The 15,246-nt window shown below is 47.5% G+C and overlaps 1 protein-coding gene across 4 annotated transcripts in view; it reads right to left on the reverse strand.

Moving 5' to 3' along the window:
* Nucleotides 1-15,246, reverse strand: part of KANK4 (KN motif and ankyrin repeat domains 4) — a 138,363-nt gene that overhangs the window by 8,421 nt on the left and 114,696 nt on the right. For all 4 annotated transcript variants that reach the window (XM_030206626.1, XM_030206629.1, XM_030206630.1 and 1 more), the window contains exon 8: nt 6,730-6,872. In XM_030206626.1, coding sequence (XP_030062486.1) covers nt 6,730-6,872 — 143 coding nt within the window. The remainder of the gene's footprint in view (nt 1-6,729; nt 6,873-15,246) is intronic.

Raw genomic sequence — 15,246 nt, forward strand, 5'->3', positions numbered from 1 at the left:
AAACAAAACAAGTGAGCTAGCCAAAAAAGTGCCAGTATTAATGGAGTGATTTGGTCACCATACGCACAGAAAAGCTCAGAATAAACCTCCCCTTGCTCTAGTTCATTCTTAGTCTTTACCTCCATATTCACACTGGGGGAAGCTGTTAATTAGTTCTATGGTCAGAAAGCAGAAAAGGCTGATCACTTATTAATGCATTACTTAAGCGTTTTAAATTAGCAGCTGATAGATTGTCAGGGATGCATAATAGCTCGGGATGAGGAAAAGCAATCTGATTGACCTCTGAGCATTCTGCAAGGTTTCATTAATCTTGGGGGAAAGTGCGTGACTCAGCTAAAAGCGGCACTTCATCCTTAACTATCAACTCTTGTCTCTGCCAACACCATGCCGATAATCCCTTTCCTAGCCAATCACCATAAGGTCAATATAAGCATCTCATATGGACATGGAGGCCCTTCTTGGGCGGCTACATTAGATTCCTCACCGATTCTCACTCATAAATCCACACTGAAATATTAACACCCAAGAGGACATGTTAAAACTCCCATTATTTGGATTAATGAAGGGAGTGCAACATAAGCCAAGGGAAAACTGAATATCTGAGGACCAAGTGAACGACTCAGGGTTTCCCAAACCTATCCTAGCGACCACATTCTCAAGTCATATATTCAGGATTTGTACAATGAGTATGCGTAAGAAAAATTCATAGGAAGCAGCTCTGGGTGCCAGTGTGTGCTGTGCACCTCCAATACTGACCAAACTCCTTCCTTTGTGTTCAGGGAGGTATACTCTGTAGACATGCCAAGTTACATGCATTCGACATGTGACACACACATTCAGGCCTACTCTCCAACTCACAGCTTCACAGAGTTGGCAGAGGAGACTTTTCACTGCCGACTTTGTGAAGCTGTGCGTTCTGAGCATTGAGAAGGCAACCTGTGATTGCCAGTCTTTCAATACACTGTTGTTCGAGCATCGATTTGTATTAATTAATATATCAACAGGCACATGGCTTTTCCATAAACAAGATTGCAAAGACTCTTGAGGCAGGCCAGTTGGCCAAAACATGGCAGTGTATAGTCTTTTGAGCTACACAATACATTTGGATTTTTTTTACATCATCTCAAGACCATATTCTTGTGTCATCTTCGCTGTGTTCTGTGTGATTTTGAGTGTGCGAAGACTGGTGTTCTGTGTTTACATCACAATACAAATGGTGCCAGCTGTGCTGGTTTGAAGATCTGCCACATAACAAAATGGCAGCAGCTGAGGGATGGCAAGAGGGCCTGAGCCAAATGAAGTAGAAACAAGCCAAACAATGACACAAACCCCCCCCCCCCCCAAAACTGTTTCTGTGCACACACTTAGAGCCCTGTTTACTAACCTGCGTTGTAGGCGCGCTAATAGCGTGGGCTAAAAATTAGCGTGTCCTAACACTCAAGACACACAAAGGAATATATGGGTGCCTTTAGTGTTTGCACGCTCTATTTTTTAGCGCACGCTAAAAATGTGAGCGTGCCTTTGTAAACAGGGCCCTTAATTTTTATAAATCCAAAAGGTGCAGCTGTGAGGATGGAAGAACGGGTTGAATGAGTAGTGAGGGTAATTTTCAAACTGCCTGCTTTTGGACAAAATCCATACATACGTTTTACTCAGGGACTTAGTTTCTCTTTGAAAATTGATGCAGTGTGCTTACTTTTAAATTTTGGAACTTGGTAGGGGTGCTAAATACCCACAAAGCTTTGCACCTGCATTTAGTGCAGGTACTTTCCTCTGGAAAATTGCATAGATTTGAAAATGCCATCTCTGCAGTAAATCAGTGGCGTAGCCACAGGTGGGCCTGGGTGGGCCGGAGCACACCCACTTAGGGCTCAGGCCCGCCCAAAAGTAGCACACGTTTAACGGTAGCTGGTGGGGATCCCAAGCTCGGCCAGCTCAAGATTTCCCCGATCGTAATGAAAACGCTACTCCCCACAATAACGGCACCTGCGCATGCTCAGTTTTCAGGGCATGCCTGCTGCAGACTGCGAAGATGGAAAGAAGCGTTTTCTCACCAGCTGAGATATTTTTTGGGTGGTGGTTGTGGGGGGGGGGGGGGGGGGGGGAGAACACTTGGTGCCCACCCACTTCTTGCCTAGGCCCATCCAAAATCTGTTGTCTGGCTACGCCCCTGCAGTAAATTCCTTTGGAGCAATTTTCAGTGACCTGCCTAAGTGCAAAGTACACAGATACTTTCTCACCAATATTACTTGTAGCTCCTTTTCAAAAGAACCAGCCACTTTTCTCTTTGAAAATCAGCTACAACGTACGTGGGTAGAAATACAAGTGCACTTTCTACCTGTTATTTGTGAGCTGAGAAATGGGATATGTCTGCATGTATAGAGTTGGAAATGCAATTCTATGTAACATAGTAACATAGTAGATGACGGCAGAAAAAGACCTGCATGGTCCATCCAGTCTGCCCAAGATAAACTCATATGTGTATACCTTACCTTGAATTTGTACCTTTCTTTTTCAGGGCACAGACCGTATAAGTCTGCCCAGCAGTATTTCCCGCCTCCCAACCACCAGTCCCGCCTCCCATCACCGGCTCTGGTACAGACCGTATAAGTCTGCCCTCCCTATCCTAGCCTCCCAACCACCAACCCCTCTTCCCCCCACCTGCTCCACCACCCAATTTCAGCTAAACTTCTGAGGATCCATTCCTTCTGCACAGGATCCCTTTATGCATATCCCACGCATGTTTGATTTCCGTTACCGTTTTCATCTCCACCACCTCCCGCGGGAGGGCATTCCAAGCGTCCACCACCCTCTCTGTGAAAAAATACTTCCTGATATCTTTCCTGAGTCTGCCCCCCTTCAATCTCATTTCATGTCCTCTCGTTCTACCGCCTTCCCATCTCTGGAAAAGATTCGTTTGCGGATTAATACCTTTCAAATATTTGAACGTCTGTATCATATCACCCCTGTTCCTCCTTTCCTCCAGAGTATACATGTTCAGGTCAGCAAGCCTCTCTTCATACGTCTTGGAACGCAAATCCCATACCATCCTCGTAGCTTTTCTTTGCACCGCTTTCATTTTTTTAACATCCTTCACAAGGTACGGGCTCCAAAACTGAACACAATACTCCAGGTGGGGCCTCACCAACGTCTTATACAGGGGCATTATTACAGTACAGTACATTATTACAGTAGCTCCCAGGAATGCCACTTTCATATCTGGCTTACCGAACACATATTTTGGCCACTCTGCGGCTGGCCATTTTCATTCCTGAAAATGTAGCTAGCTAAGGGAGTCTTTTAGTAAAGCTTAGCTCAAGTTACCTGCAGCAGGGCCCATAGGAATAAAATGGGCCCTGCTGAAGATAACTCGATCTAAGCTTTAGTAAAAGACCCCCTTAAGTCTTTAGCATCATAATAACATAGTAGATAACAGCAGATAAAGAAGGAAATGGCCCATGAAGCAGTGGTGTTCCTAGGGGGGTGGACACCCGGGGCGGCGCCCCGTCCCCCGATGCCGCGCGGACCCCCCCGGCGAAAGAACCCCCCTCGTGAAAGAGCCCCCCCCGGGTGCACGCCGCTGGAGGGGGGTGCCGCAGCGCACGCCTGCTGTGAGTTTACTAACTTCTCTCGTTCGCTGCAGCTCCCTCTGCCCCGGAACAGGAAGTAACCTGTTCCGGGGCAGAGGGAGCTGCAGCGAACGAGAGAAGTTAGCGAACTCTCGCTGCAGGCGCGCGCCGCGGCACCCCCCCCCCCCAGCGGTGTGCACCCGGGTGCGGACCGCCCCCCCCCTTGGTACGCCACTGCCATGAAGTCTGCCTGTAAGATAGTTATAGCTGTAACTGCCACTCTATACAGGTTATCCCCCAGTGTCTTTGTTTAGGGTGTCAAAAATTCTCCCTGTTCCCAGTTACTTACGTCAGATGAGGGCGGGCCAAGGAGGAAAGAAGGGAAGTCCCGAAGCCAAGCGATCAGCTGTTGCTGCTGCGGCCGGTGTAGCGCCTTCACACGAGGGTGAGGGCCCGGTGGCAGGGGGAGGGGGCTGGTAGAGGGGGGAGTGGCGGCGATGACCCCAGGGGGGGTGGCTGCGGAAAGCTCTTTCAATGCAGGGGGGAGCGGCGGCGACCTCAGGCGGGGCGAAGGCAGTCTATAAAGGCCGTCCTTAGGCACATCGGGTTTTTTTGTTTGTTTTATTTTTTGACGTCCTTGGCATGCGCACAGCAGCCAGCATAACACTTGGCTGCTCTGCGCATGTTCTACCGGCCAATTCTCCAACCGTTTTACAAGGGATTAGAGAATGCAAGTGAGGTGCAACGAGCAGCTCATTTGCATTCCCTTTCTTTGATGCGTTGTTGTTCCCTACCGATTCGCTATGGAATTCGGTAGGGAACGGCTCTAACGACGACTTTAGTGCATCTGGCTCTCAGTCTCTTATAAACCAATAGGGCCTGATATTTAAAAAGATAAATGCAATCAGTGCTGATGTGACTATGCAAGTCCTATTTTTAAAAATGCATCCCACTTACATACATGCAAGTTATGCAATGACAAAGAGGAGGGATGTGGAGTGGTGGTGGAGGGAGGGGGGGGGGGAGGCATGTAGAAATGTTATACAGACGGGCAAAATTCAGCTGCTCTCTGCATAACTTCACCGCATGGTATGCCTACAAAACAGGTCCATTAAATCAGGTCCACTAATTAGACATTTCTGGTGCATGGTTTTTACCTTATGCATTATTAAAGTCTTTTGTTCCACATGCTTTGTCAGGTATTTTTTTTTTGCAGTGAGGGCTTACAAATCTTTAAATAAAAATATGCATCAGTTATTGTGGGGCAGGGGAGTTGTCTTTCAGAGGCGATTAGATCCCTCTGAAAATGGACTTTCCCTTGTACCTCCTTCTGAGTTACTTACCCCCAGAGCTAGATTTGTATGCCAAAATTTGGGCATGCTCCCGAGACACAAACACAAATTAAGTGGCTAACAAACCAGTTAACGTCAATAATTGAGTGCTAACAATCAATTATTGACATTGAGCCAGTGGTGGGAAGCAGGACTGGTGGTTGGGAGGCGGGGATAGTGCTGGGCAGACTTGTACAGTCTGTGCCAGAGCCGGTGGTTGGGAGGTGGGGCTGGTGGTTGGGAGGTGAGGATAGAGCTGGGCAGACTTATACGGTCTGTGCCAGAGCCAGTGATTGGGAGACGGGGCTGGTGGTTGGGAGGCGGGGATAGTGCTGGGCAGCCTTATACGGTCTGTGCCCTGAAGAGCACAGATACAAATCAAAGTAGGGTATACACAAAAAGTAGCACATATGAGTTTTCTTGTTGGGCAGACTGGATGGACCGTGCAGGTCTTTTTCTGCCGTCATCTACTATGTTACTACTTAATTATTGACATTAATTTGCACCCATTAAAATTTGTGCATGCATCTAGCTGTGCAAATATTCTATAAGACATGGCACCTAACTGTAATACAGCATAACTCAAAAGGCAGCGTGGCCATAGGCATGTCGGGGCGTTCCAAAATGTTACGGGCGTTGTTACAAAATACTGCCTCAGCGTGCCTAACTTGAGCGGATGGGCTGGAGCGGGGCTTCAATGACAACTTCAGAAGTTGGAAAACAAGGCCACTGCTGGGCAGACTTCTACAGTCTGTGCCCTGAAATCAGCAAGGACAAATCAAGGTCAAGTATACATACGTAGTATCACATCATACCTTATGCTACGAGTTTATCTTATTGGGCAGATTGGATGGACTGTACAGGTCTTTATCTGCCGTCATCTACTATGTTACAGCAACTTTCAGCAGGGCCACTGAGAGACTGAGCAGGGGCAAGGCCGCCCCCTGCCCCCCCCCCCAAGGATTGTACTGCCCTGCCCCCACCTCTCCCCAATCACTATTGCTGTCTCCTCCTGCTCCCGCCGGCGTCGCAGCCCCCAGTCTCTACCTACCTTCCCTCTGCTCCCTTCTGTCTGCCATCCTGCCCCCTACATTTAAATTTTAAAAAAAAGCTCTAAATTGGCAGTGCAGCGCCTTCTGTGTGAAAGTGGCAGATCACCTCAGGCGGGCCTTCCCTGACTGTCCCGCCCTCGCGGAAATAGGAAGTTACATCAGAGGAGGGCGGGACACAGTGAGGGAAGGCCCGCCCGAGGTGATCTGCCGCTTTCACACAGAAGGTGCTGCGCTGCCGATTTCGATATTTTATTTATTTTTACATTCAGGGGGTCGGATGGCAGACAGAAGGGAGCTGAGGGTAGGCAGGTGAAGACTGGGGACTGCAGCACCGGTGGCCTGGGAGCAGGAGAGGGTAAAAGACCCTGGCGCCGGGCCCTCCCTGGTCTCGGGCCCGGGGAATTTCCCCCCCCCACCGCCCCCCCTCTCGGCGGCCCTGGGTGTAAGTCAGACACCCAAAGTTAGGCATGGGAATCAGCGCTAAGCATGATTCTATAAAGGTCATGTGCCCATTACAGATACACGCTTGGTGATGATTTTGTAGCACCATTTATAGAATTCCTCCCTTGTGCTGATAGAATATCAATATAAAGAAAACAACCTTTTCCTAAAAAATACTGATAGAATTTACTTTACATCAGTTGACTTGAAGAACCTTAGAACTGAAGGTAATCGTGCTCTAAGCCTTGTTTCTTACATTTGCCATTAGAAGATGAAAAGCCTGCTGCAACTCTAATTTCACAGCAAGCAGAGCAATTCATTATCATTTAAACGTACCTGACTTGCACGTGTGTTAACATTTCCTTGCTTTAGGAGCATCAAAACAATCTCCATTTCTTGGTCGGTCTGTGCTGATGCCAGTGGTGTGAGCATGACAGCAGTATATCCTGCTTTGTTTTCACAGTCCACGTCACACACACCTGCAAAACGAAATACAAAGATTATCAGGTTGCCTACAATGTGCTAGTGGGGATTCCATTAAACAAATTTCAGAAATACAGGACAATAAACCAAAAGAAATTAAGGTGATCTCTTTTTATTGGACTAACTTAATTCATCTAGCTAGCTTTCAGGAGTGAATGCTCCCTCTATCAACCCAGAGTCAGGCTAGAGCAAACGATGATATTGTGAGGAAATACAAATAAGCCACATGACTTTATTCAGCAATTTAGACATCATGGTGCCTGGATTTGGTACATATGCTTCTATGCACTAAAGCTTGTCACAAAGTCACTATTAAAACTTTACTGTGTCACAAGGGTGGTTGCTTTGCACCAAGGGCCTAGCCAGACTTCGGCGGGAGGAGGGATCAGAGCCCGAGGTGAGGGGGCACATTTTAGACCCCCGGTGCCGCCGCCCCCCCCCCCCCCCCGCCACCGCCACCGCCACCAACTTTGACCCCCCCCCACCCTGCCGATGACCCTCTCGACCCCCCTCCCACTGCCAACCCTCCCCCACCGTCACCTACCTTTGCTGGCGGGGGACCCCCAACCCCCGCCAGCCAATGTCCTCTTCTTCCTTCGTTCTGTTTCTGAGTCTGACGTCGCAGGATGTCAGACTCAGAAACAGAACAAAGCCTTGCAACCTACAAGGCTTCGTTCTGTTTTTGTGAGTCTGACGTCCTGCACGTACAATGTGGAGGACGTCAGACTCAGAAACAGAATGAAGCCTTGCGCCGGAAGAAGAGGACCTTGCTGGCTGATCTGCAAGGCTTCGTTCTGTTTCTGAACGAAGGGAGAAGAGGACCTCGGCTGGCGGGGGTTGGGGTCCCCCTCCAGCAAAGGTAGGTGATGACGGCTTGGCGGCGGGAGGGGGGGATTGAGAGAGTCATCGGCAGGGGAGTCCAGGGCCAAATCTACGGGGGCCCAGGCCCCCGTGGCCCCACGTAGCTACGCCCCTGCTTTGCACCACCTAAAGTAGCAGATTGTGTTTTGGGTCTGTACTGTGCTCCTTTAAAATCACACCTTATGGGCCAGTTTTAAGGATCGGGCAGAAAACTCCACGCTGCTCTTTGCCCAACATGTCAGCAGGTCTATGTTTTCTGCTATTATGAATTGTACAGTCAGGGGCCCTTTTACTAAGCCATGCAAGCATCTAAGCGTGCCCAACATGTGCCAAAATGGAGTTACCGCACAGCTACTGCATGGCTCTTGCGATAATTTCATTTTCACCACGTGTCCGATACGAGCAGCTCAAAAATAATTTTTATTTTCTGCCGTGCGTATTGGGCGTGTGCCAAGTGGCAATTGGCGCGTGTAGGTCATTACCGTTCGGTTACCGCATGAGACATTTCCGTTAGGCCAATGGCTGGCGGTAAGGTCTCAGACCTAAAATGGATGCACGGAATTTTCATTTTGCTGCACGTCCATTCTCGGCAAAAATGTTTCATAGGGCCTTTTTTACAGGTGCGCTGAAAAATGATTCTGTGCGCGCCCAAGACCCGTGCCTACACTACTGCAGGCCATTTTTCAGTGCACCTTAGTAAAAAGGACCATTCAGTCAGTGAAGGAATGTGCAGCAGTGCAGTAGTAAGTATTCAAGTGATCCACACCGAAGGCCATAGCAAGCAAACCAGGAGGGGGTCTGCACAGAAATGAAATGACATCATCACTTAGAAGTTATGTAAATAACGGGGATGTGTCTTATGTAAACTGCCTGGCAAATAGTATAACCCTATCGTACAGGTACAAACTGATTTTGGGCAGAATTTGTTTTCCTCAAAAGTGTGTGAAGATGTGAGAAGTCAGACATTGATCCAGCGGCGTACCGAGGGCGGGGCGGTGGGAGTGGTCCACCCCGGCTGCACGCCGCTGGAGGCGTGCAGAGAGCAGCCGCATACCTGTCGGCTCCGCTGGTTCCCTGCTCCCTCTGCCCTGGAACAGGTTACTTCCTGTTCCGGGGCAGAGGGAGCAGGGAGCCAGCGGAGCAGAGAGCCAAGAATGCACCGGGGGGAGGGGGGTTGCTGCGCCGGGGAGGGTGTCATTGTGCCAGGGGGGGGGGGGATGTCATACTGCACGCGGGGGGGGGGGTGCATATTGGCGATCTGCCCTGGGTGGCAGGCGACCTAGGATTGCCACTGCATTGACCTCTTCAAGCTTCCTCTTGACCAACTTTTGCTAAACTACATATATATGGCCTGTATCACTTTATGCACCTTCTGCCAAAATAGTGCTAAAGGCCATCACTCATTAGTGAGGGGCAATTAACAAGTGTTACGTTACTAATCAGTATTACATGCATCTTGAGTTGTACTTACGGAAATCACAATATTGCAATACTATCTAAGGTGCAGCACAATGTTTTGTAATTCAGACAGGGAATCTGATTGCTTAGTCTCTGTCTCTCAGAACTGATACAATAAACACTTTCTTATAATGCTATGAGAACTGGTTATTTAATTCTCTACCAGCGTTGGTGGATGGGAATGTGGAGAATTTCACTGTTTCAGATTGCCCAGGGATACAGGCTACCACTTGGCACCAGGTAAGGAAATTTACATAGTAACATAGTAGATGATGGCAGATAAAGGGAAGGGAAGGGAAATGGGACTTGATATACCGCCTTTCGGTTTACATATATTCAGGTACTTATTTTGTACCAGGGGCAATGGAGGGTTAAGTGACTTGCCCAGAGTCACAAGGAGCTGCAGTGGGAATCAAACTCAGTTTCCCAAGATCAAAGTCCACTGCACTAACCACTAGGCTACTCCTCCACTCCACTCCTAAAGACCTGTATGGTCCATCCAGTCTGCCCAAAAAGATATATATTATATGTATATTATATATGAGATCTTGATTTGTCCTTGCTATTTTTAGGGCACAGACCTTAGAAGTCTGCCCAGCACTGTCCCTTTTCTCCAACTTCTGAAGTTGTCATTGAAGCCCCACTGCAGCCCATCCAAATCTGTCCAGCCATCTAATCACTGCTAAGCTTCTTTGGTTCCATGCAGGATTCCTTTGTGTTTATCCCATGCATTTTTGAATTCCGTTACCATTTTCATCTCCACCACTTCCTCTGTGAAAAATTACTTCCTTACATTATTCCTGAGTCGGTCCCCCTGCAACCATGTCCTCTAGTTCTACCACCTTCCTGTCTCTGGAAAAGGTTTGCTTGTAGATTAATACCTTTCAAATATTTGAATGTCTACATCATATCATATCACCTCTTTTCCTCCATGGTATACATCTTCAGGCCCTCAATTCTCTCCCCATACATCTTATGACACAAACACCATATCATTTTCATTAACTTTTCTCTGATCCGCTTCTTACTATGGTGCTGTGTATGGCTGGGATTTCTCTGTGGTCCCTTCAATGCCCCTTGATCTCTCACTTTTCTTTCCTCCGGCTGGTACAAAGCCAATATAGCATTATAGAAACTTTGCAGGTGGTTTATTTAACTGAATAATTTGGCCAAATATTTCAGCTTGCACTTTTGTTACTTCCAACTCACTGCTGGGAATATTTTCTGTTCTTATCTCAGTGTTTCACTCTCAGGGTTGGTTTCGGGGATACCCTTCTTTCCAGTTTGAAGGATTCTCAACCCCCCCCCCCCCCCTCTAGGTGATGCCCCTCTTTCCTGGTTGAGGAGCTCCAGTGTCTGTCCCAAACACACAAGTTCTTTTAAGCACATGGTTTTGCTCAAGGTCTAAGTCATGCACTGGGCAAAATTGCTATATGTCAAATTATTGAAAGCAAAATAATTTGTAGCAGTTTTGCACAGTGGCAGAAACTGCAAGGTTTGCTCATTCCTTAGTGTTGCTACAAATATAGAATTCACTAGGCATTCTGAATGTAAAGAATTGTGCAAGGCTATTTTGTGATATTAAATGAGGCGTATTTTCAAAGCACTTAGACTTACAAAGTTCCAGAGTAACCAATGGAACTTTGTAAATCTAAGTGCTTAGATTGAAAATGAGCCCTACATGTCTCTGTCCATTAAATTATACACGGCCCTAAATTGGAACTTACAGTTTTATAGATTGGACAGACAGATAGAGGCAATCAATAGCAACAGTTGAAGCATAATAATAGGTCCTGCCAGCCACATAAACTCAAAGACCATCAGCAAATTCTTTTACCTTCAGAGAAGGTAAACAATTTTCAAATAGTTCATTTACTTGACTTTTGCAAATTGTCCTAATTTTATATATATCTGATGAGGACAATTATCTAAATCTTAGATGGGTGGGGGACTAGATACCTGAAAGTCAATTGGGGGGGGGGGGCACATGGCTAAAGGTTTATTTAGGGTGCCAAACTCCCTTGTGTTATCCCTGTATATAGTAAAGCAGGTTTGCTGAGTGTTAATAACCAGATAAACTATGGCGGGGGGGGGGGGGGGGGGGGGAGAGGGTGAAAGAAGCAGAAGCGAGTAAGTTAAAAATAAGAAATTACAAGTGGGGAAATCATACAAAGCATGGCTTATGGAATTATTTCCATCCATGTGTGTATAGATAGATATTTGTGTTGTCTGTGGGTGTCTGGCCTGGAAGAAAGAGGAGAAGGGGCACTTTGAGTGAAGCAGTACCCAATCATTATGTTGGTTTGGAAAGAATGATCACAAGAAATCATGTTTATAAAACCATTGGTTGTCACTAGAAATAGTTTGATAAGAATAGATTTCACATTTTAATCACAGGCTGTCACTGTCTTATATTGGTAGATTTCACAGAAGAATTTACAACAACAAAAAAAAATGAAATTCACATCTGAATGCCTAAGAGACAGCCCATCAGATATAAGGGTGTGACAGCAGTGGAGGTGGAGTTTGGGGTGGGGAAAGCATCCTCGTGGAGCCATTTCCAATCCCTCTTAGTCTGTGTTTTGTGTGCGTGTGTCTGTCTGTCTGTCTGTGTTGTATGTATAAATGTGTGTGTGTGTATATATATGTTTCTGTCAAATGTCATGTGTATGTATTATATTTATGTCTGTTTTGTGTGTGTGTGTGTTTGTTTGTGTCTGTCGGTGGTGTATGTATAAATGCACACGCGTGTGTGTGTTTATGTTTATTGTGTGTATGTATCTATATGAGCATCTGTCTGTGTTGTGTGTCTGAATCCAGACTGCCCCAATTTGACTGCCCCGATCGGACCGACCGTTCACTTGTCTATTAGATTGTAAGCTCTTTGAGCAGGGACTGTCTCTCTTTGTTAAATTGTACAGCGCTGCGTAACCCTAGTAGCGCTCTAGAAATGTTGAGTAGTAGTAGTAGTAGTAGAATATAAAAGAGACGAAAGGCAGTTTTAAAAGAGGAATTCCCAAACTGTGATGTTTCATTATATCAAAGCATTACAGCAAACTGCAGGAGCTGGAACTGCATTAGGTCATTTTTTAGGGGGAACGCAGTGGCGACCAAGGGGGGGAGGGCGGTCCGCCCCGGGTGCACGCCGCTGGGGGGGGGTGCAGTGTGCCTGTCTGCTCTGCTTGTTCCGTGCTCCCTCTGCCCCGGAACAGGTTACTTCCTGTTCCGGGGCAGAAGGAGCATGGAACGAGCGAAGCAGACAGGCACGCGGCAGCCCCCCCCCCCCCCCCAGCAGGTAAAAATGCACCGGGGGGTGTCCTTACGCCGGGGGGGGGGGGGGGGGGGAGGTGGCCTTTCGCCGGGGGGGGGGTCACGCTGCACCCGGGAGGGCGCATCGGCGATCCACCCCGGGTGTCAGCCACCCTAGGAACGCCACTGGGGGAAGGGTTTATTTCTCTGGAACTCCCTGTCCAATCTGAACTCAGTGTGCCTTTTTACTGATTTTTTTCCCCCCATACCAAATTTGGGCTGGTTCTGTTAAACTTTTCAGAGCATTATTTTGTCCCCAGACAGACATTCTTGACCCCTTATGATTAATTTCCAAGGAACATCAGTTGTGTTGGAAAGAATAAAAAGAGAAAAGATAGCATGGAAGCAGGAAAGGGAAGGAATTTATGAAGTCAGATTAAGTGATTAGGAGCACTGTGAGAAGAGAGGTTGTAGAAGACAGTGCTGTGCTGGAGCAGGCTCTCACAGGCTCGCAAGAGCCGGTTGTTAAGTTTTTAAGAATTTTGGGAGCCGGTTGTTAAAGTAGGGCCCTCCATGGCTACTTTAACAACTGGCTCCCAAAATGTGGGCTTGGGCCCCCTGTTGAATTCTCTTTTACTTTGCTGGTGGGGATGCTGAGCCCTGCCAGCCAAGTAAATAGACTACTGCTGCTCCCCGCTCCTTGTTTCCAGCTCTGGGCAGCAGGCTGGGACTTCTCGAGCATGTGAGAGAAGTTCCAGCATGCTGCTCAGAGCAAGACGTTGGGAGTGGTGGCAGTCCATTTATTGGCTGCCAGCAAAGGTATGCCTAGCGTACCCGCACGAAGGGAGGGAGGAGAGAGAGGCAAGTGTTGCTCCCCCACCCACCCCCCGGCCACCCCTGGCCCTTCCAACTGCAGAGCTGGCTACGTCTGGAGAAAGAGCCTGTTAAAAATTTACCAGCATACCCCTGGTAGAAGAGAACCATTAATACTGATTTTAAAGAATTACAGCAGTGTTTCCAAATCTTTACAAAAGCCTACGGCACATCTACATTTTCAAAAATGTTATACAGCAAACCAGCTTCCACAAGCAGGCAAGGCGGATACAGGAAAAGACTCGGGCCTCAATGCACAAAAGTCGCCATTAAACTCCGTGCAAATCTGCAAACAGCTCACTAGAACATACGCAGAACAGTCTCTCGGTAAGCGTTGGATGTTCTGCGCATGGAATTCCACCTTCAAAACTCGGCTTTCCACTCCTACGGTGCACATGACCAGCTAAGACAAAGGGCTAGATTCTATATATCACGCCTAAAAAATGGGAACTGAAACAAAATACACCTAAGCCTGCTTTATAGAAAAAGCCTAAATTTCCACGCAGTTTATAGAATACGCCAAGTGCCCGCCCGTTTGACAAAATTGAGTTACGAGCAGTTAATTGCTGATGCCTAAATTACGCACATAAATTACGTTATGAGCATGGTAAGCTTTGTTTATTGGGCCCTCAGAGAGCCATTAGAGAAACGCTGGAAGGACTTCGAGGAGATTCAGGAGAGGAAGAGGAGATGGTGCTCTGTGCACCTGGTTATTAGTGCCCTGAACGTCACTTATTAATTCCTAAACTTCAGGGCTCATGCTGTGTCTAGGAAGGAGAGAGGCTTGTGTACAAGGAGTTCCTGCACATTTTTTTTTTTTTGTTACATTTGTACCCCGCGCTTTCCCACTCATGGCAGGCTCAATGCGGCTTACAAGGAGCTGCCTGTGCCTGAGGTGGGAATTGAACTCAGTTCCTCAGGACCAAAGTCCACCACCCTAACCACTAGGCCACTCCTCCACTGTTGCTACTATTTGAGATTCTACATGGAATGTTGCTATTCCACTAGCAACATTCCATGTAGAAGTCGGCCCTTGTAGATCACGCATGTGGCCGCGCAGGCTTCTGCTTCTGTGAGTCTGACGTCCTGCACGTACGTGCAGGACGTCAGACTCACAGAAACAGAAGCCTGTGCAGCCGTCTACATGGAATGTTGCTAGTGGAATAGTAACATTCCATGTAGAATCTCCAATAGTAGCAACATTCCATGTACAATCTCCAATAGTATCTATTTTATTTTTGTTACATTTGTACCCTGCGCTTTCCCACTCATGGCAGGCTCAATGCAGCTTACATGGGGCAATGGAGGGTTAGGTGATTTGCCCAGAGTCACAAGGAGCTGCCTGGGCCTGAAGTGGGAATCGAACTCAGTTCCTCAGGACCAAAGTCCACCACCCTAACCACTAGGCCACTCCTCCAGTGTTGCTACTATTTGAGATTCTACATGGAATGTTGCTATTCCACTAGCAACATTCCATGTAGAAGTCGGCCCTTGTAGATCACGCATGTGGCCGCGCAGGCTTCTGCTTCTGTGAGTCTGACGTCCTGCACGTACGTGCAGGACGTCAGACTCACAGAAACAGAAGCCTGCGCAGCCTTCTACATGGAATGTTGCTAGTGGAATAGCAACGTTCCATGTAGAATCTCCAATAGTAGCAACAGAATCTCAATAGTAGCAACATTCCATGTAGAATCTCCAATAGTAGCAACATTCCATGTACAATCTCCAATAGTATCTATTTTATTTTTGTTACATTTGTACCCCGCCCTTTCCCACTCATGGCAGGCTCAATGCGGCTTACATGGGGCAATGGAGGGTTAAGTGACTTGCCCCGAGTCACAAGGAGCTGCCTGTGCCTGAAGTGAGAATCAAACTCAGTTCCTCAGGACCAAAGTCCACCACCCTAACCACTAGGCCACTAGCGATGTC

Source organism: Microcaecilia unicolor, chromosome 6 (genome assembly GCF_901765095.1).
Source record: "Microcaecilia unicolor chromosome 6, aMicUni1.1, whole genome shotgun sequence".
In the NCBI taxonomy this organism is placed as follows: Eukaryota; Metazoa; Chordata; class Amphibia; order Gymnophiona; family Siphonopidae; genus Microcaecilia; species Microcaecilia unicolor.